The 21,797-nt window shown below is 35.8% G+C and overlaps 2 protein-coding genes across 2 annotated transcripts; both read right to left on the bottom strand.

Annotated features, from left to right (window-relative positions):
• Positions 1 to 899: 899 nt before the first annotated feature.
• On the bottom strand, positions 900 to 3,621 carry LOC109237554. The gene is made up of 2 exons (XM_019403873.1): positions 3,319 to 3,621; positions 900 to 3,230 (listed from the first exon to the last, which is right to left on the bottom strand). Exons 1-2 carry the CDS (start codon positions 3,596 to 3,598, stop codon positions 2,971 to 2,973), a joined length of 540 nt encoding a protein of 179 aa, XP_019259418.1. The 5' UTR covers positions 3,599 to 3,621; the 3' UTR covers positions 900 to 2,970.
• Positions 3,622 to 4,852: 1,231 nt separating this feature from the next.
• LOC109237557 lies at positions 4,853 to 19,260 on the bottom strand. Its single transcript, XM_019403876.1, has 4 exons — positions 19,087 to 19,260; positions 18,802 to 18,966; positions 16,315 to 17,406; positions 4,853 to 5,620 (listed from the first exon to the last, which is right to left on the bottom strand). Exons 1-4 carry the CDS (start codon positions 19,105 to 19,107, stop codon positions 5,600 to 5,602), a joined length of 1,299 nt encoding a protein of 432 aa, XP_019259421.1. The 5' UTR covers positions 19,108 to 19,260; the 3' UTR covers positions 4,853 to 5,599.
• Between the last annotated feature and the right edge of the window lie 2,537 nt (positions 19,261 to 21,797).

Here is a 21,797-nt window from a genome sequence, read left to right as displayed (position 1 = left end):
AATATACCTTTTTATAATGCTTTACATATGTTTATCCACTTCTCGCAGACGACAAATAACTAAGGTCTGATTATATTCACTAGCTAGCAAATATTTGATATTTCCATTGAAAATGTTTTCTAAATAAAAGTCTAAGTAATTTTTTAATGTCTGGTTAGACATAAAGGTTAGCTGCATGTGGTAATTGTAAAGGACTGGTAGAAAGCTTACGAACCTGTTAAATGCATGTATTTGGTTCACTTGAAGACGACATCGATGAAACAGTGCACCTGCAAGCCGTTCATATTTACTCTCTGTCATCCATGCGTCTTTTTAGTGATTCGTTTTCTTTGAGGAGTACCCCCTTTAAACACCTCAGCGGTTATCCCACCTCCTAATCCAACCGCATGTCTCTTACATTGAGGAGCTCCTTTTCACTGCGAGGCGGCTCCGATTTTATCAGTTTTTGGATTCCAGCCTATAAAATACAGGAATATTTAGAATAATGTAATCAATTAAATAAAAGGATGTAGGTGAAATTTATCAATAAACATATATATTTTTCATTGTTTCAGGTTCGACAAACTTGTTATCTTTTTTACGAGTCTCAAAGAAAATAGCTGCCATGTCTGGTGGATAACCATCTTTGCCTCCCTTCACCTTCAAATAAACAAGTCAAACAAATTTTCTAAAATAATGGAAGGCTTCCTCATAGTATTGTAAGATTTACTTACCAATTCACAAATAGACTCTCTAATAGGCTTACTAGTGAGACATACTCGACTTAGACCTATTGACTGAATTAATTGTACCTGCTTCCTATATTAACAACACAAAATTGAAATTATGATTTGCTACTTAAACTAACTAGCAGTTAGTAGTTATGAAGCCATACCTTAAAATTTTCATTTTTTCAAAATGCTCCTTGACCAACCATTCCCAATCACTCTTGCCTACCCTCTCCGGCACATCTTTTAGAGCCTCGTGCAATGGCTTAGATTTCATGTTCATGTGCAGCAATGCCCTCCAATTGTTCCATAACTTTCTCATATGTTTCTTTGATCATTCATGTCATCACTGTCAAATTTATCCTCAAATATTTCACAAGTATCATTAAACATGACACTCAAAAGTTTCAGATAATCTAGAAAAATAAAATTTAACCAACTATATCAAACACAAGTAGTGCATCACCAGGCCAGGATTTTCCTGGTTCTCTTCTGCAAAAGCAGAGGCAGCTCGAAAGTATTCAAATTAATATGCCAGTTAGAATTGAGCTGAAATCGACATCAGATTAGTGTCCAGAAATGGTTATAAGAGAGCTCAAGCTGCTGCATTCTGACCAACTTCCTCATTTGGTAACTGACCTTGAAAGAAATTGGAATTCAGTGAAAGTTGCTTCAGTTCTGATAACCTTCCTATTTCAGCTGGAATGCTTCCTGTCAGAGCTCTGAAACTGAGCCTTAAACTTCTCAGGGAGGACAAGTTTCCGATAAAAGTTGGAATTTCACCAGTGAGGTTACAAAGTGAGAGGACTAGCTTTAGGACTAGTATTGAAAACATGTTCAATAGTCTCTTCATGTGGCTGTCTGAAGCAAGAACACTTAGAAACCAGACATTGCCCAAATTTGAGGATAATTTCATCAACTGGAATTTTTTTCTTCCAGATCCTACACATTGAGTATGAGATTTTGAAAGGGATGTGCTTAATCCAAGTGTCCTTCCATATTTGCTGTTGTCTGCCTCTTTGTCTTAAAAGATCATAGACAGTTGAGCAAGAGAAAAGACCATCAGCAGACAATCTCCATATTGCTTTATCCTTTCCTTGAGTTTTTCCAATTTTGATTTCTCTGATGTGCTGAACCATATTGGTAGGAACCAATAACTCAAGCAAATCAATATTCCATGCTCCTTCTCTAATGCAATCTTCCACCAAAAGATTGTCAGGGTTTTGAATATGTAGCAATTGTGCTAATTGACCCATGCCACTCCAATTGTCCCACCAAAAGGAGAGGTATCCTTGTTGGACTCTCCACAAGATATGCGGCTCCATCTTGTTTCTAATCTCCATCAGCTCCCTCCAACAACTAGAATCAGCAAATTGTTTTTTCGTTGGTTACTGGATGACTTCTTGGGCAATATTTATTGATCGTGAATTTTGGACCATAGATTATCGTAATTTCTCAACCTCCACCGCCTTTTAGCAGTAAAGGTCTTGGCTATATCCTCCAAACTTCTGAAACCAGCACCTCCCTCTGCAGTTGAGAAACACAGATGGTACTTTTTTTTGGAGTCATTATACCCCCCAAAAGAAATCTGCAAATTGCTTCTCCAATTGTTTTAGAATAGCTTTTGGAGGAGAAACTGCAGCCATTATATACAAAGACTGGGATTGTAATACATGTTTAATCAGTGTATCCCTTCCTCCTACAGATAATAGCCTACCCTGCCATCCCTGAATTTTGTGCAGAAGTCTAGTAGCCATATCTGCAAAGAAACTAATCTTCTTCCTTCCACAATATATAGGACAACCAAGATATTTGAAAGGGAAGTGATGGTGCTTGTAAGCCGTCACTCTCTGAATTCTGTCCCTTATAGATTGAGAGGTGTGAGTAGGGGTGAGAAAGAAACTTTTGTCCTTGCTAATTTCCTGACCCGAGGCCTGTTCATACTGTTGCAGCCTTTTCATAATCAGTTTCATTGACCTCTTTTGACAAGAGGAAAAGAATGTCATTACTTGTTCTCAACTTTGTGGATTTAATGCATGTCAAACGTATTTGGGACACCAGAAATGAACCAAACATCACGAATCCAGAAAAGAGCAAATAACCAAGAATCATCCAGCAACAAAAACAAAAAATCAAAACCAAAAAAGTTTCAAAATAATGGAGTGTTGCACAAATACATCAAGCTTAATGTAGTGGCAGGCAAATATATCACATACAAGTTAGTTGACATGCACCAAGCTCGAAAAACAAATCAAGTAATGCTTTAAATCCTTACAGTAACAGCTAGCCACATGCATTTCAGCTTATCTTCTTCGGTGTCCGCCCATGGGTGTACTCGCAGCGGGCACATATTAGGATCACGAACTAACATACCTAAGTCTCTTGCAAATGTGGCATGATGCTTCCCAACAACTCCATTATGGTAAAAAGTAACTCTCAACTTTTCTCCAGCTTTTAGTGCTGAGACATTTTTATACCTGGTCTTTCCTCTCATCGTTTTTGCCTTTTCAGATTCACATGAACCTGCAAAATTTTGATTATAGTCAAACATAAAAATAGTTCTAGTCCACTAACATCAAAAAAAATTTACAACTCCGAGACAACAAAATACTTATTTCACTTCTCTGAGTGTCTTGCATCGCTTCAGCTTCTTGAAGGAGGGGAACATCATCTTCAATTGGTTCAAAACCAGGAGGCACAAGGCTATTACACTGTGCTAGCTCATTCTGAGTAGAAACTAGTGCATTACAATTTTTACCTTTGCCAAGTGGAGTTCTTTGTTCAACACTTACTTTAAGGAGCCTAAAGCTCTGAAGCTTTGCCTCACGTCCCCTTGCTAAAGCACCAGGTGCAATGTACGCATGTTTAATAGTCTTCAAAGTTGATCTCATTTCAGACTGCCGGAATTTGAAGGATTCATTTCAACCTAATAACCAAAAAATAAAAAGAGCAGAGTATTTTTAAGCTCGACCAATAAGAGAGTTCAGCAAGTTTTCAATAAGAAAAGAGGATGCCAACTATCACTTTGACTAATTCTGAGACATGAGAGCAACTTATGGGTTCAGTTTACTTTCGAGGTAGAGTAAAAATTTGTATGTAAAAATTCATTAAAATTGCAAAAATAGTAGATATGAACCCATAACTTTAAAAATATAATGGGTTCAATGTTAAAAACCTTAAAATTGAACCCATAGAATTTAAATTCTGGATCCGCCTCTGACTACGACCTAAACATATTACCACGAAATGAACTTGGAACTTGGAAGATACAATATGTAAACAAGTTCTAAATTTAAATGAGCTTCGATCTTGGAAGATCCTTCTTCAGATGAATCATCTCTATGTGAAGGTCTTGAAAGGAAACTAAGAGGTTGGCAGGCAAGACAACAGGATAGAAGATGATTGACAGAAACATGAAAGACACATAAAAATAGAGAGATAACAGGTACTTAGCACGTCAATTTCATCATTTATGAACATGTAATCAGTTAAGAACTGATGACATCCACAACACACCTCAATAAGAGATGATACGGTCGTCGCAATATAATTACCCAATAAAGAGTCGGGGTCAAACCACAAGGAGTTTGAACTGATGTTAAGCCGTTAAGGTAAATACCTAAGTGAGAGACTCAATATATCCTAATTTAGCTTTCAACAATGTTTGGAGCAATTAAATCTAATGATTATGCTAAGAGTTATGTAAGAGACAAAGTATCAAACACCTAATGTGTACTCCATTTAAGCTATGGTTGTACGTATTAGAGAAAAAGCCTAGGGTGGTATTCTTTACCATGGGTTCAATTAAATAGGTATATCTATCAATCTTGCTTAAGTGATTGGGATTATTATGGCACACACTCTAATTTACCCACTTGATGTTTCTCAATTGCCAAGTAGTCTAACCCAAATTGCTCTCTCAAGTCAATAGGATTGCATTAAGATTAGGCGTCGTGGTGTCCAAGTCAAGATATTCCTATCTCTAGTTCACTCTCATTAACTAGGCCCGATCAAACTCTCAATTAGTCTAATTCCTTGTTATTCAAGTTACCTGAACCTAACTCCTCTTTTTCAAGCAAGAACCAAATCAAAAGGTCATGAATCATTATTTGCAACCACTAATAAGCATAAAAATAGCTACATAATAAGTAATCCACTCATAAACAAGATCAATATTAAAAACCGATAAAGTTTTACATACTAGGGTTGAAATACAACCCTAGGTATAAGTCTAGCTACTTATAACTAAAGAGATAAAAACACAAAATATAGAAGAACTAAATATAATTAAACTACTAATTGCAAAATATATTGTTAATGATGATCTTCCTAGAAAATACCCCCAAATACACAAAGGCTGCTTCATTCCAAGCCCCAAGACAAAACATACCCTAAAAAGACCTAAAAATACTATTTATAGTGTCCTGGAAATCAGTGCCGGAAATGCCGATGTAGTGTGGCCGCACTTGAGCATTGCAGTCCACACTGCATCTGGCTGTCTTAAGTGGTTTTCAATTGCAAGTGTGCATTGAGGCTGCTCTTCAGAGATTGCGGTCCGCACTTCAGGTGTTGCGGCCACACTTCCCTGTCTTCCAACACTTCAATAATTGACAATTCTCTGATCCTTCCAAGCTGCAGCAGCGCGGAGTATATTGCGGCTACCACTGCGGCCAAACAATTCCATTGCAGTCCACACTTGGTCTTGCTTCAGGGATAGTGTTTCATTTGTTCTTGCACTCTGATTGCTGCCCGCACTCAGTCCATTGCACACGCAATGGGTCACTTTTCACAGACTTCCGGTTTAGGTGGGTAACCTGGCAAATATATCGACTTCGAAAATGGAAAGATCTGTACTACTTTTTAGCTCCATTCTTGACCTTTTCATCTTCTCTTCAACTGAGCTGCTTCACTACCTGAAATCAGACAAATTCCAATAAAATATGGTATCAAATGGTTAGTTTTGGACTCAAAAACAAGAGCAAAAGACAGTGACAAGTCGCTAAAATCTCCACTTATCAAGTAGCAATCCACTGATGGGGTTTTAGTAGACATTTGGAAAATATTTTGTTGAAGTTGAAAAAAGAATATTTCAAGTTGAAGTTGAAAAGGAATATTTAAAAGAAACCTTTCCCTTTCCCGGTGTTATTAAAAGCCATTGATTCGTCGTTTAAAGCATTGAAGTGATACAAAAGCAAGCGGTTATCGCTTCATAGGTGAAGCCATGCGCTTTAGAGAAGTTTGCGCTTCAAACAATGGAGCAGAAAGTGCCAAGGAGAATCGGTCGCGTTATCTAATCTCAACTTTGAGGAGTTGGATTAGTGTCGGCATTATTTTATATCGGATGCTAAACTTAGTTATTTTAATTGCAATATAATAAATTCATTGATTGATACTTTTAGTTTCCCTTAAAATTTGGCTTCACTTCGTGTGCTTCACTTCTCTCTTTTCGCTTCAAGCTCCATGAACCTTATTGCTATTCTGCTCTTTTCGCTTTTGACAACATGCCCTTTCCTACAACAACTTGCTAATCAGATGGAGTCCAGTATGGAACTTTCATTATCGTAAAGGGTTTGACAAATTAAAGGCAGGTGTGACAAAGCTCCAAACCTTCATGAGTTCTTTTTCTTTTCATTTGCGAAGAATTATCTAACTCCTCTAAATCATAATCCGTTTTCTACACAACGTCAACAGATCACGAGGTTGAACCTTTTGTACAACATGCCAGACTCAATTGGAAGGATTGTTAATATAAAATACTTATATACTAATACAAAAGGCTTTTTTTAAGAAAGGTAACAGTATTACAAATCTTCAGCATAAAGGCTATGCTGGAAGCCATATCTACAAGTTCAAAACAAGCGGAAGTTTACATCCTTGTTCTTCTTACAAGGATACAATAATGTCTAAGGGGGAAGCTGCACCGTGTAAGAGTTCTTCTTTCCACAAAAAACGAAATTAAAAAGGCAGTTCATCTTAATTTGCTGGATAGAACTACTTCTTCCTTCAAACATCTCAAGAAAGCGATTAACAGTTACAAAGCCATATTCATCTATTTTAACACCCCTTTTTCGGTCAAACACATCAAACTATACACATTGAAACAAAATCATTCTTCTGCTCCCAAGAAATCGTAATTCAAAAATCTCAGTTAAAGTTAATTATCCATAGTAACTGTTAGGATCGAGAATCCGGGTAGTGCATAATTTATCCAAACAATGTGATAATAATAATGACAAAGACAATACAAGTTGATAATAATGACAATTAAAGCATATAAAGAAGGCACAAATTTAATGTGGTTCGGTCACGGTGACCTAAGTCCACAAGCGGAGAGGAGCAATTTTACTATAACAACCGGTACACAAAAGAGAGTACAAAATTAGAGATGAAACTCTAATTATCCCAAAATATATCCCAAGAGAATAACCTCGCTACAATCACTCACAAAGAACAGGTTCACTCAAAGTGTTCCCAACACTAACTCTATGGAATATAACAAAATTCTCTATCACAAGAATACTCAAAATGAGTTTCTTATAAAAATATGGGATGATTCAAATGAAGTAAGGTGACCCTACAGGGCAAAGTTCGTGGTCCCCAAGTAAAGGAAAAAGAATAAAAGAAAATACTTTTATTCTTTGGCTCCAAGTTTGAATACTTTGGCTCCAAGATTAGCCACGAACAAATTTAGGCCATGTCTTACAATCTCCACCTTGGCCTAAATTGGATGATATAGTTATTTTACTCCACCTCCAAAAAAGCTCCAATGGGCTTATGTCAAAATTTAATGCCACCAGAATCAGACAAGTTGTCTGATACCGAAACTGTAGTAGTGCCTATAACAGTAGATCCCAATAAAGTATACAACGAATCACATATGTATGCTTTCATGATCACAAGAGCACCTTGAAAATTTTTCAGAACTCCACCTTCACCAGTGAATTTGCACCCAAGAGATTCTAAAGTACCCAAAGAGATGAGATTTTTCTTCAACTCAAGAACATATGTAACATTGCTGAGAGTTCTCACCACACCATCGTGCATTCTGATCTGAATTGTACCTTTGTTAATAATGTTACAAGTAGCATCGTTATCCAATTGGACAACTCCACCTTCAACTGAATCATATGTAGAAAACAAGTCCCTGTTGGGACACATATGATACGAACAACCGGAATCCAAAATCCACTCATTGTCTGATCTGAAACTAGTTTCAGTTGCTAAAAATATAGTTCCCTCAATCTCATCATTTGCTACACTAGCTTCGGCGGTGTAAATATCTTTGTGCTCATTTTTCCTTTCCTTATGCTTTTCTTTATTTTTCAGCTTATAGCATTCGGAGATAATGTGACTTTCTTATGACAATAACGACACTCTAAATTATTGTATCTGGATGTTGAGTCAGATTTACCCCTAACAAACAAGCCAACATCCGCTTGAGTTCTACTAGCTTCCCCAGTGACATCACTATCTATCTGTTCTTTTGATTTTAAGATAGATTTAATATCCTTAGCATAAAGCATAGTATCTCTTATATGCTTAAAATATGGGGGTAGAGAACAAAGAAGTAACACGGCTTGATGCTCATCTGTAATTTCTGCGTCTATATTACACAAATCCATAAGAATGGAACCAAAGGTGTCAAGATGAGAGAGAATAGAGGTATCTTCACCCATACGAATTGTATAAAGCTTCTGCTTTAGGTAAAGTCTATTTTCCATCGTCCTCTTCATATAAAAGGTTTTTAATTTTTCCCACATGACTTTGGATGTGGTTTCTATAGAAACTTCACGTAAAACCTCATTTGAGAGATTTAAGATGATACCTAATTTTGCCTTTTTTTCTATGACGGAAAATTCCTCGTCCATCATTTTATCCGGCTTCTTCTCCTTTTCTTGCAATGCCAAATTTAAGCCATCCTGAACTAGGATAGCTTCCATCTTTAATTGCCACATTCTAAAGTTCGCATTTCGGTTAAATTTCACAACATAAGTCTTTGTTAGAGTCATATTGACTATTGAAACTAACCCGGTTAGATCCGGCTTTAATACCAATTTGTTAGGATCGAGAATCCGAGTAGTACAGAATTTAGCCAAACAATGTTATAATGATAATAACAAAGCAATGCAAGTTGATAATAACAACAATTAAAGCATATAAGGAAGGCACAAATTTAACGTGGTTCGGACAAGGAGCAACTTCACTATAACAACACGGTACACAAAAGAGAGTACAAAATTAGAGATGAAACTCTAATTATCCCAAAAATATATCCCAAGAGAATAACTTTGCTACAATCACTCACAAAGAAGAGGTTCACTCAAAGTGTTTCACAACACCGACTCTAGGGAATATAACATAACTCTCTATCACAAGAATACACAAAATGAGTTTTTAATCAAAATATGGGATGATTCAAATGAATTAATATGACTTATATTTATAGGGCAAAGTTCTTGGTCCCCTAGTAAAGAAAAAAGAAGAAAAGTAAATACTTTTATTCTTTGGTTCCAAGCTAGAATGCTTTGGCTCCAAGTTTAAATACTTTGGCTCCAAGATTAGCCATGAACAAATTTAGGCCATGTCTTACAGTAATCAATATTTTAGTCTTTTCATCAGTCTCACCAACTACAACCACCTCAAAATTCTCAGTTATCAAACTTTTATCATATTCTTGAACGTGAAAACTATATCTATTAATAATGTAGCCATTGAAACTCGTCACATATTGCATAGGAACATGCAACAATGACACCAAATATGCTACTATCATCACATTTGTACAAAATCCAAAAATCTATCAAGATCAAGTACATAGTTTAGCCGACACTATTTACTTACTTGGTTTGAAAAAAAAAATAATGCTTAACTAGCACTCATCTTTACTTTTAACCAACCAATGAATTGTCTATTCTATTCCACATCTGAACTTTTCTGAGAGGTATCAGCTAGAATTTTGTGAAGACTCTCTACGAAGAATTGAAGTATAACATGTCATTTTAAATGAAAAATAAGGAGAGGTATAAGTGACTTATTAAAACGAGTCATTACTTTCTATGGTTGAATTTCACCACAAATCTTCATCATCTATACTATATTAAAAGTGGAAAGGCCTTAAATCAAATGTTAAATTACCAAAATATCATTTTTAATTATAGACCTATTTAAATTAAATACCCCAATAAAAACCCGCGCTTAGCAAACAGCCTTAAACGAACCAACAACTCTTACTCATTGTTACGAAGAGATGTGCTCCTTCACAAAGTTCCACATACTGGAGTAATATCTCCAATGGAAATTTTCTCATTCAAACCACTTCACTTATTCACTTATTTTCTTCTTCTATTATCGGTTATTGCTACTTTTGTACTGTCATCGTTTGTTTTAATTCTGATTAAGAAGCCTCTAAATATGTTTGCAGGGACTAGAATATGGTTGAACATTGAGATGCCATTTTATGGGGTCAAGATGGAAGGTTTGAATAGTGCGCTGTCGTGTGAGATTTTGAATTTCATCATTGTGTTCATTGACACCAGCCCACCACAGTACCGATTTCTCGGCATGCTTTCAGAGTAATATTTGTTGGTTAAGACACTACCAAGAGATTCAATAACATCTAAGGAAGTGAAAGAGATAAGTTCCACATCGTGGCATATATTCATCCTATAATTCATGAGAAGATATGTACCAGCCCACGAGAGGTAAGTTTTTGTTCTTCAAAATTAAGTTATACCTCATGCTGTTTACTATGTTAGGTTTATCCTGTATCAAAAACTGTAATTATGTAATTTGATGACGATAGTTGGATAGACACTACCTTTTGTCAGCGGACTTACTTGGCCCACTGACAGGAAGTAAACTTCAATTCGTTTTGGCTTCTGATGTTGAGGACTCTATGATGGAATACATGGTGAGGATGCAGAGACTGGGGAAGAAACGGATACTGAGATGAGGATAAGGTCTCGGTATTTTCAGTAAGCTTTGCTGTCATTCTTTTGATTTCTTTGTTCTGTAATTTTTTGTTGTAGTGAGACAAGTACGTTTTGCTTGAGTTTCCTGAAAGGTTTGACTACTTAGTAGAGGAGAAAATAAGATTTTTTTTCTTTACATGAAAGCAGAAGGAAAGTGACAAATTTTATGTCTAGTACTCTGTGCTTAAGGAAAACACCCTTGAATTTATGAAAAAGATAACACTAGACTTTAGATTTCAACTGGAATTGGAGATGACAACTGAGAAATACCATGGAGTTAATTATATTGACATATCAGAGAAAACTCTCAAGCAGTCATCCGATACGTTGAAGATGAAAGATAAAAATTTGAAGGGATAACGGGGGAAGAAACTCTAAGATGTCTTCCTCAAAGTTTATAATTTGTAAAAGAAAATTGCTTCGTTTGACCTCTTCATTTTTTATGCTACAATGTCTACCTATTTGTGATATCCATTCTTGTGATCTTATTAATTTTCTGACCAATGCTATGATTGCAATTGTATTAACTAATTGATCAGTTATTAAGTTTTGACAGCACATATATGCGAGAGTGATCAATCCTTGAATGTAAGCCACTCTATATATTGACTTGCTGAATTGCTAATAATAACTCATTGCATATAGAAGTGTATGTTAAACGCTACTAAGAAGACCTATTTGAGACAGATATTTTTGGATCTCATAACACATTGGTAGAAAAACAATACTGAACTTGAAAATTGAGATTGACTTTGCATTTGGCAATGCCGCTGTCAATTGGCCATGTAATATTTATTCCTTTTTCAAGCATCCAAGTGAAAATATTAAAGTCATTGGTATATGGACGTTAGATTTTTAGTTAGAATCTTAATTTCTGAAGTCAAGATGATACAATATTCAACCATATAGTATTTATATGACATGATTTTGTTGATAACTTGTGTTCAAGGCTCTTCAGTTCATGCATTAAAGATTGAAAATATTTCTAAGTGGAAGAGATTCATATGTCACTCTTAGGGATCTCACCACCAGAATTACTTCTATGAGGTTAGAGTAACTTTTTTTTTCTTTTTCTCTTGTCTAAGTGAGATTTAAGAGTTAGCAATTAAGTCGCAGCGGAGTCGAATATGTTGAATACATAGCTGCTGCAAGATAGGAAATATTCTTAGGAAGCTGTAGAGTAAACAGTTTTGGAGAGTGTTATGCATGTGAATTGTGATGAGTGAAGATTAATTTCTAAATTGTTTCCCTTTATCGACTTTACACTTCTTCCAAGATAGACTTGAAGGATGTAAGTTGTTGATATTTCCTTTGTAAGCGTGACTATTGAAAAGATTTCACTCTACGTAAGCTATTTCATTTATTAAGCTATGGATTATTCTTCTCACCTAATTAGAGAATTCAATGCATTTATGCAGGTAGGTTCTTTCTCATTATAAGCTTATGTTCTTGTCCAATGAGATTTTTACATTCTGGATTTGGGAGGCTATAATTTCTTAAGACATGGCAGAAACTTTAAGACATGAAATATTTGCCATCATAGTTGATGTTACTCATATTTACAATTAAAATGTTTTGTTGAAATATCCCAAAACAAGAAATAGTCAAGCTAAATATTTGATATATTAGAAGAATCGTTATTGATGAGAAAGAAACTTTTACTTTGTTCTTCATGTATAATTATTTACTCAAAACTTCTGTTTTAGTTGTATCAATTTTATTTTACAATCCGTTTACTATATGACCATGCATACACGTGCAATGCATGTGTCGAGAAACTAGTACTATACTAAAAGTGGGAACACCCTAACTCCAAAGTTGATTTACAAACAAATCCTTTAAAATCTGAGTGACCATTGTTGAGTTTCCCATATCGGCTAAGGGATGGGGGACTTTGGTCTCCTTATATGGCTTGAGCAACCCTCACCTCATGAGCTAGCTTTTGAGGTTGAGTTAGACCCAATGTCTATATCTTTATTATGGTATCAGAGCCGGACCCATCCCAATTCTTTGTTTTACCAATGTTGGGCCCCCATATTATATTGTCCACGCTCCAGTTCGCAAGTCTGGGCGTGCGGGGGAGGGGGGGGGGGGGGTTGAGTCTCCCACATCGGCTAAGGGATGGGGGACTTGGTCTCCTTATATAGCTTGAGCAATCATCACCGTATGAGCTAGCTTTTGGGGTTGAGTTAGGCTCAATGTCCATATCTTTATCAAGCTTTTGTCCTTCAAAAAAGAATTACCTTCCATGAAATGATTAATTTTTGTTACATTGAGTTGGATGTGAAGAATTGTTTCATCTGCCAATAGTTATTGTAGGATGTTATAAATTTTCTTAATCATTCTTTACAACCTTTTCACATTTCGAGCTTTTATTGTTGTTACTTCAGCTTCCATATATTTGCACAGCCTTTCGACATTCTCAGGGATGTGAAAAGCGCTCGCTTCCTCGCTTAAAGCGAGAAGCGAAGCGAAGCGACCCCTTACTGGTTTCTGCTATATGAAGCGACTGAAGTAGACAAAAGCGTGCGCTTCCCACTAAAAAGCGAGAAGCGACGAAGCGAAGCGAATCGAGCGAAGTGTGCGCTTCTTTGTTTTAAACAGCCGCCAGCCTATTTAATTAAAAAAGAAGGGTGTTCAGTGTTCTTTTATTAAAACATCAGAAACAACAGCGACTAGGGTTCCCTTTTTAACTTCAACAGAGATTCAGCAGCAACAGGTATGTGATGATTTCTTCCTCCTCCTCCTTCTTCTTCTTCTTCTTTTTCTTTCACTGTTTCAGCGTCCAAATAACAGTGAAATGCTGGCGAATTATTTTTTTTTACCTTCCGTTCTTCTTTCTAAGTCTTCTCCTCTTCGCTGAAGTGCTGCCCAGTTCCTCTTTCATTGTTTTTATGCTGCCCAGTTTTTAACAAAATGGTATACTGCCCTTCCTCTTATTTTAATAATTTTTTTTAAAATTCCGCTTCACTTCAAAAAAGCGAGCACTTCGCTTCTCGCTTCTCGCTTTAAGCGAAATGTGGGTTGTCATTTTTCCTCGCTTCACGCTCTTCACAACACTAGACATTCTTACAAAAGTAGACAACAAAGTGTCTAATTATCTATGTTGCTCGGACTCTCCGAAAATATCGTCGGGTGTGTGTCGGATCCTCCAAAAGTAGTGTATTTTTGGAGGATCCGACACGGGTACGGCAACATTTTGGAGAGTCTGCGTAACATAGCTAATTATAGTTCATTACTTTATCCTTTCCCTCTTCTCTCGGTCAGAAGCTTTATTTTTCCCATAAAAGCCTACTGCTCTTTTCTTTGGTGTGTTTTGCTCAGGCATGACTACACAAACATGTAAGTCTATTTCTTTTCCTTTAGACTAGCTTATTTTTGTTCCCTTTATTATTTTGTTTCAGGACTTCAAGAAATGTGGTCTATCTTCTAGACCTTTGGATTTCTGCATTATTCTAGGTAAAGTCATGTTGGGGAACTATCTAGAAATCAATACTCATGCACTAGGCATCATCATTTGGGAAGTACTATCTTCATTAATCCTCATTTAAATAATGGAAAAAGAAGCAAAATTCTCTGTTTCATGTTCCTATCAGTTTGTGGCATCAGTTGGACATTCCCTCAGAGTATAAAGGAGTGGAAAGTTGGAACTCCTGGAAAGTTGATATATCCATCATGAAGATGTGGAGGACGATCCCAACATGCATATTTCGGTGTATTTGGACATGGAGAAATCACAGATGTTTTTATGGCATTTCCACTCCTAACTGTTCTCTGAAATCTAAATGTCTAATGAATCTTTTCAGTTGGAGTAATTTAAGCCCTATAAATGATATTCTCCCCCTTTTAGATTTCATTAGTTCTCTTACTATGGCCTAACATCATTTTTTTTGGTTTTGGAATCAGCTCCCAGCACTTTGTAGGATTTTGTATTAACAGCTATTCCAATTTTCTTTTGTAATTCTCTGCATCTTCTTGATGCCAGTTATATAACATCTTACTTCATAAAAAAACTAAGTTTGCCGTCATTAGTACAACTCTTAGAGACTGCAGCTCATTTTCCTTTCTTTATTTCTGTCACCTGTTTGGCAATGTCCATATCATAAAGATGCCATAAATTTCATCTTTTCTTCTTTTTCTCAATTAGTCCCTTTTCACTTTATATGACTGTACAAATTATTGCAAGATAAGGTCTTATTCAGTAAAAGGTTTTGTTCATTCCTTATATCCTTTAAGAGTTCGGTCAAAAAGTCTTCTCAACCTAGATTGTTAGGTGTCCCTTTATTATTTGTACAAATCAACAAATATTCTTTCTCCTAGTTTTTATATGGAAAGACTCATAATTTTGAATTAGAAAGTATGCACATGTACGTGAAATAATGATTTATATTTATCAATTAAATTATCTGATATCAGTATCTATTAGATATCCCTATCATAATTACTACTACTTCTTTGCAGGTATATACCACGAAACTGACAATGATTTACTAGTCATTCTGAGGAAGATATATGTTGATCGAATTATTGTACAACTTCTAACAAATATTACTTTCATTCGACATCAACTTCATGTATGATTCTTAACAATTACGTCACTTCAATAAGCTCATCATTTATTAACTTGAGCTTGCTTTTATCCCGTTTCAAATTTCTTCCATCATTGAGTTATTTTCAAGAACTTAATCTTATTTATTTATTTTATATTATAACTTAAATACACTCCCTACGTCCAATTTATGTGGTACTTTTCCCTTGTTAGTCAGCCCCAAAAAGAATGTTACCTTTCCTTATTTAGAAATAATTTATCTTTAGAATTCCTACTTTACCCTTAATGAATTGATTTACAGCCACACAAATATGTATTGTTTGTTTTAGACCACAAGTTTCAAACGTCTTCATTTCTTTCATAAACTCTGTATCGACATAACACCTCCACATAAATTGGGATGGAGGGAATATTATCTATGGAGTATGAGTAATATTTATGTGTTTTTTAATAATGTACTAATGATATGGCTAACGCGCAAAGCGCAGGCCCAGAAACTAGTAATATAAAATGTGCCTGCTCTAGTTCATATGAATCAAGTTTCCACTGTTTGCTAGCCCCTAAAGCTCTTCTGGATTGACCACAAATTATATTTTTGAAAAGGATTGACCATAAATTATTAAACCTCCACAATATTCAATCATTTCGTCCAAATTGAATAAATTTTGTCTCCATCGTATGCAAATACCTTTAACATAAGGTCATAAATTTAGTTGCTAAACATCCCTCGGCAGTAGTACCTTTTGGGCCAGCCCTATTACCAATAAAAGACTTCAGTGTCATTGCTCCATTGGATACATCCAACGCTATTGAATAGGCCCGGCAATCCTAACTTCATTAGCTAAATGAATGAGCAAGTGCACCATGACATCAAAAAATGAAGGAGAGAATACCTTTTGTAACTTGCACTGATTATAGGAATTTAGGCTTCTATCTGATCTAACTCATCTATTCTTAAACATTTCGCTCCAAGCACGTCCGAAAATTTCTTGTAGTGCATATCTCATATTGAAGGTGTACCAGTCATAAACATTTAAAGGCATACACAAAGATAGGCAGAAACATCAACAGCAATCAAATAACTAACCTGCTGAGCAACCTCTGCAATTTTCCCACTGTCTTCTGATGATTCTGTCACTGTCAACTTTTGAGGTTCCAGAAGATTATTTAGTTTCTCCTCATTTGTTTTCTTCAAGGAATTCTTCTCAATTGAAGCATTTTCAGCAGATACCCTACACAAATCCCTCTTCCTCTTTCTTTGGAATGTGTATTTAATCACTCTATCATTTAGAGGCTGACTAGGATTCTCATTGTTTAGATTAGATACCGTAGATTTTGAGTTTAACAACTGATTGCAAAGATTTTTCAGATAGAACAACTGATTGCAAACACTATCAATATCTATTTTGTAAGCAGGAACCTCTAAGCCCTCCACAGATCTATTATCTTGTTCTGAAATATCCATCTTCCCCGTTAATCCTGCATGCTCATCTATTGCATTATGAACACCAGTTGCCTCAACGGACCCTGGTTTATCATCTGAAGTTTCTGTGAATCCGATCTTCATGCCTGGTTCAGCTTTTCCTGTGTATAATATTTGGGCCGTCTCAGAAGGATCTTCACTAGGAACATTGTCTCTGGCTTTAGTTACATGAGATCTCAAGCAACAATCGGTTCTAATATTTGGAATATGTTTGGGAGATATATTTTCATGACGGATTTCCCTATCTAATAGGTTTCCTTCGGAAGCAGGAAGTCTCTGCGTACATCCATTTTGGTATAATTCTGGTGCTTTGCTTCTCAAACTTAAAGAGGGCAAATTCCCACTAGCAATGTAAGGACTTCTTATGTTAACCTTTGCGTGGCAAGACTGGTAGCCCTCAATATTCTGGTTCATATTGGCTACCTTCATGTTAGAAGTTGTCACATAATCATACTGTGATTCGGGAGGCAATGAGACTATATTCTCCTCTGGTAGTTCTCCAGGAGTAGCAGTATCGTGATCCTGCAAGTTGTGTACATCCTTCTCTTTGTTGCAGCTCACTCTCTCAAGTTCAGCTTGAACTTTTCTCAACTCTACTCTGATATCATATACAATATCTTCTGCTTCCTGAAGTTGAGCTTCGAGTTCTTCAATCTTCCTCTGTTGACTCAAGGATGACAATTCTGCTTCACTAATCTGTCAAAGAGGATAGTCCAATTAGAGACATTAAGTTTCAAAATAAAAATATTACTTGGATATAAAGTACCACTTCCATCTTATGTGTGTTTTAATTAAATATGACATGTAACCTGCTGTATGCTAAGGCACAAACTTACCTCTGAAAATATCATAATTTCATACTCAAGAGAGCATAACTGGATATTCCAACCATAAGCTAACAAAGTGCTTTATCTATGTGGCAAAGCATAATCTTGGGGTGAAACCTTTTTGGTAAGTAAAAAAAAAATCTATTAATGAACATCAAGTTTGTGTAAATTCACAAATTAAATTACATTACAAGCTCAAGGACCGCCTAACCAGTTGAGAAGAAAATGTTTCCCTAACTACACAATGCGACATTAAATTTTGTACCAGATGTACATGATTTTTATCCTTTCTTATAGTCTACTTCCCTCCTTTCCAACTACCTAAATTCCTCAAAACTACCGAATATACCATTCTTGCTTCACGCTCTCTCGACTCTGCCTTTATGATGACGCTTCTACTAGAATCGTTTAACGCATTTTCATTCCATAGATGCTATTGTAGCTTCCATAACTAGTAGTCCACACACTCTCCCCCTCCTGTGAACTTCCCACGAGGTTTACAGTTGATACAACATTCCAACATTTGACTCCCTCATATTTATTTGTTTCTAGCATGGCTAATCTTCCAATCTCCTCTTCCCTACTCGCCTCCTGCCACCATTTTTCTATTTCAGAAAATAGTTCATTACTTCTCCTCAAAGCCCTAAAAGATACTAAAAGGATACTCCATTTCCTGAAGCACGCGAATCTTTTTCCCAACCAATTCTGATATTATTTTCTCTTTCCCCTCCCCCATTTTTTTAACGGTGGTGTCCGTGCCAGCTTGCGTGCACCTTGACTACTCCACTGGGTACCTACTACCTCCCACCAGTATAGTTACCGGGTAACTCTTCCCACCAAAGCTTAGGCAGATGGTAAGAAAACCTAGTGTCATTTTGCCTCAGCTGGAATTTGAACATGAGACCTTATGGTTATCTTCCCACGTCATTGACCAATAGATCACACCCTTGAGTGCTTCGAATCTTCAAAGAAGCCCATCTTACCATTACCTTCTTTAATCTCTTCCTTCTACCTGTATCTTCTTCACTGCTTTTATAATCTCCGTATTCTCTCTCCTCTCCCTTTTATCATTTATCATCATTGCAAAATTGCTCCTCCTTGATGGAGTCACTTACTCCTTTTGATTGCCCAGCAAACCGGTTCCCTTGTGAACTCTACACCCAACAACTTAAGAATTCCCTTATTTGAATGAAACTTCAAACAACGCGAAACCCCATTTCAAGAAAATATAAAATAAATTAAAAAAAATAAAAAATTATTGTACCTGTTGGAGCCTGAGCTGCTGCATGTGAAGGGCTTCTTGTTTTGCAAGTTGAAGCTCGCGCTGATACCAAAGAGCTTTTTGTTCCCACATCATAATCCTCGTTGAAGCCTCCTTTCTTGTTTCAATTATTATATCCTCATACCTCTTCTTCAACGCTTTTAATTTCTGCCAGCCAAAAAAATAAAATAACCAAAATACACACGAAATTCTCAACAACAATAAATCAAATATGCTTCAACCTCTGAAAAGTTCATGCAGTGGCGTAGAGAGAGAAGGGCATTTTACCTCGTCGATATGCGTTCTCATTACAGCTACCGAAGTGTAGAGAGAAGTTAGGGAAAAGGGAAGAGAATGATGGAGTCTTTTTGATTTTATAGTTGTATGCTCAAGCAGTTATGAGATTAAAGGTTATGTTAAAAGGGGTTAACAAAAAACTCTTGGTTGTTGGAGATAACCATTTCAATACTCCTTCAGTTTCAATTTGTTTATCCTCATTTGACTTGATACACAGAGAAAATAATACTTTAGATATAATCTTAAATATGTCATCATATTTGTATTGCTGTAAAACTTTTGAAACTTGTGTTCTCAAATAAATCATATTATTTATATAATTATATATACATAGTTAAAGACCCCCGAACTTGGCCTTTTTTAATAAGAGTATACCTTAACTATACGTGATTTTAATTACCACGCTTAATTTTTCGGATGTTATCAGAGAAAGATTCGATTCTGACTTCGTAGAGCCGGTGCTGCTATTGCCTGCGCGTAGGGTCGTCCCCCACTCCCGTCCCGGGGCGCTAAGGGGCTTTTGTTTTTGGAACAGACGGCAGTGTTTTGCTGACGCCTCGAATCAAGCTTTTATTGCGACATGCTATGCTTTCTCCCCCCTAACCTAGTAAACCTTTGTATCGTGAATACACGCGCATTATACATTGATATGTTTGATGATGTGGTTGTACACGGTGGAAATAATTCGGGTACCCTTTTAAAATACCCGACCTGCATTTACAATTAACCCCTCAAATTTAACCCATCTCCCCAATCGACCACCAGTTTCATTTGGTCGATAACATAGAGAAAATCTAGGGTTTCTCACCACTTCACTCCCATAGACAATTGTGAGTGCTTGAGCTTGATTTTGGGAATAGATTGATTTTTCGTTGAGGTGCTGCTAAGTTCTAGGTCATCTTGCTATAGGGTAAATTAGAGCCGACTGTGGAGGAGCTAAAAGTTACTGGATTTCTTTGATTTTCTCGCTAAATTTCTACTCTTCACTCCACATTTGAAGGTGTGTGGGCTTAGTATGATGTATAGTCAAATTTTTTCTTTGATTTGTGACTAGGGTTTGAATATATTCTGAAAATAGTTTAGGGTTGTGAGAATAACAATATTTGCTTGCTCCGAAAATGAAGGTTCATACCACTGAAAAAATCGATAAGAATTTGGTGCCGGATAAAGACTACATCCAAAGAATCGTCGATCAAGATTTGCAGTAGTCTATGCAACTTTTAAAGGAGCCGGCTTGCCACATCTACAAAAAAACATTCATCTTGTTTCTTCCAAATAAAAATGGTTGTTATTTGGGCAAGAATAAGAGCCAAAAATGGCTTTTATGGAATTGGAATGACAAAGGAAGAAAGTGAAAAGAAAAAAATGGTGAAGAATTAGAAACAAGAGAATAAATAGGGGTGAGAATGGGGGTTGTTACCGTTGTGGGAAAGGATTGGGAAAGGGAAATATTAAACTGGCAAAAAAATACATTCCCATGTGCAGAGGCGGATCTAGGATTTGAAGGTTGCGGGTGCCATAATTTCCTTAAATGTATACCTTTTAATGACTAATGTTAAATTTGTTAGGAACGTTTATTCTTTTTTTTTTTTTGAGTTTATTCGGGTCAACCTAATAGGTATTTTGTATTTGCAAATATAAAAATTACATCTAAGATATAAAAATCAAACATAATTGGCATTTTAAATAAGGAATAACACCTTTTATTATAACAATACTAGTAAAATCAACATTTCCACTAGAAAATTACATCTTTTCTGTAGATTAAATATAAATTTACACAAGTAAGATAACATCTCCCATAAGGGAATTACATCAATCAGAATAAGAATTTTTTTTTTTAAAAAAATGTTCAATAAATAAATTAACCCCATAAGTATAAAGTTAAATAAACTACAAGTTCCCAAAAGTCAAAATCATAATCTCATTTTTTTTTTGTAAGCAATGCTTACGAAATTTTCATCAAAATTTAATACTCCAAAGAGATTTAAATTATATTTAATAATCATATAATAACACAAATTTTAGAAAAAAGATGAAAAAAATTTGATCACAATCCAAAATTCCCATTAAGAGTAAGACCCAAGTTTTTCGGATTTGAAAGAAGAAAACTCATAAATTTAAGATTAAGAGGAATGCTTACTTTATGTATAATTTAAAGTTTTGAAGTCCCTTTTTTGAGTGTCTTTGCTAGAGACCACATATAAAATAATATAATGGAGAAAAGAAAAATAGAAAAATAGTACAATGACAATTAGAAAATTGGGAGGCAGCCAAAAAGGGAAATGACTTGAACAAAAGGAAATAAAAAGCATGAATAAAAGGGGAAGTTGGACAAGGTTCAAGATGAATTCAAACTTGAATTTTACACGAGAAAAGCTTTCAAAAAGGTCTACCAGTCATGGCACCTTTGTCTAGTTTATGATTGCGGGTGCCAGGATCAAATATTTAACATAGTTTAAGAAAATTTCAACATAGGTATAAAAAAAATTTATCATCTTAGCGGGTGCCATGCCACCCCTTCCTAAAGGGGTGGATCCGCCCTTGCCCACGTACACTCAATCATTTGAAACAACTTTCAGTGTCATGTGGCAAGTTAGGGGGTAATAACATCCGAAAAATTAAGCATAGGGGGTAACTAAAATCACGGATAGTAAGTGTGTATGCTCTTTAAAAAGGGTCAAATTCCGGGGGGGGGGGGG

This window comes from Nicotiana attenuata, unplaced genomic scaffold (genome assembly GCF_001879085.1).
Source record: "Nicotiana attenuata strain UT unplaced genomic scaffold, NIATTr2, whole genome shotgun sequence".
NCBI classification, from domain to species: Eukaryota; Viridiplantae; Streptophyta; class Magnoliopsida; order Solanales; family Solanaceae; genus Nicotiana; species Nicotiana attenuata.
The sequence above is the reverse complement of the archived record's forward strand: the minus strand, read 5'-3'. Positions and strand labels throughout refer to the sequence as shown.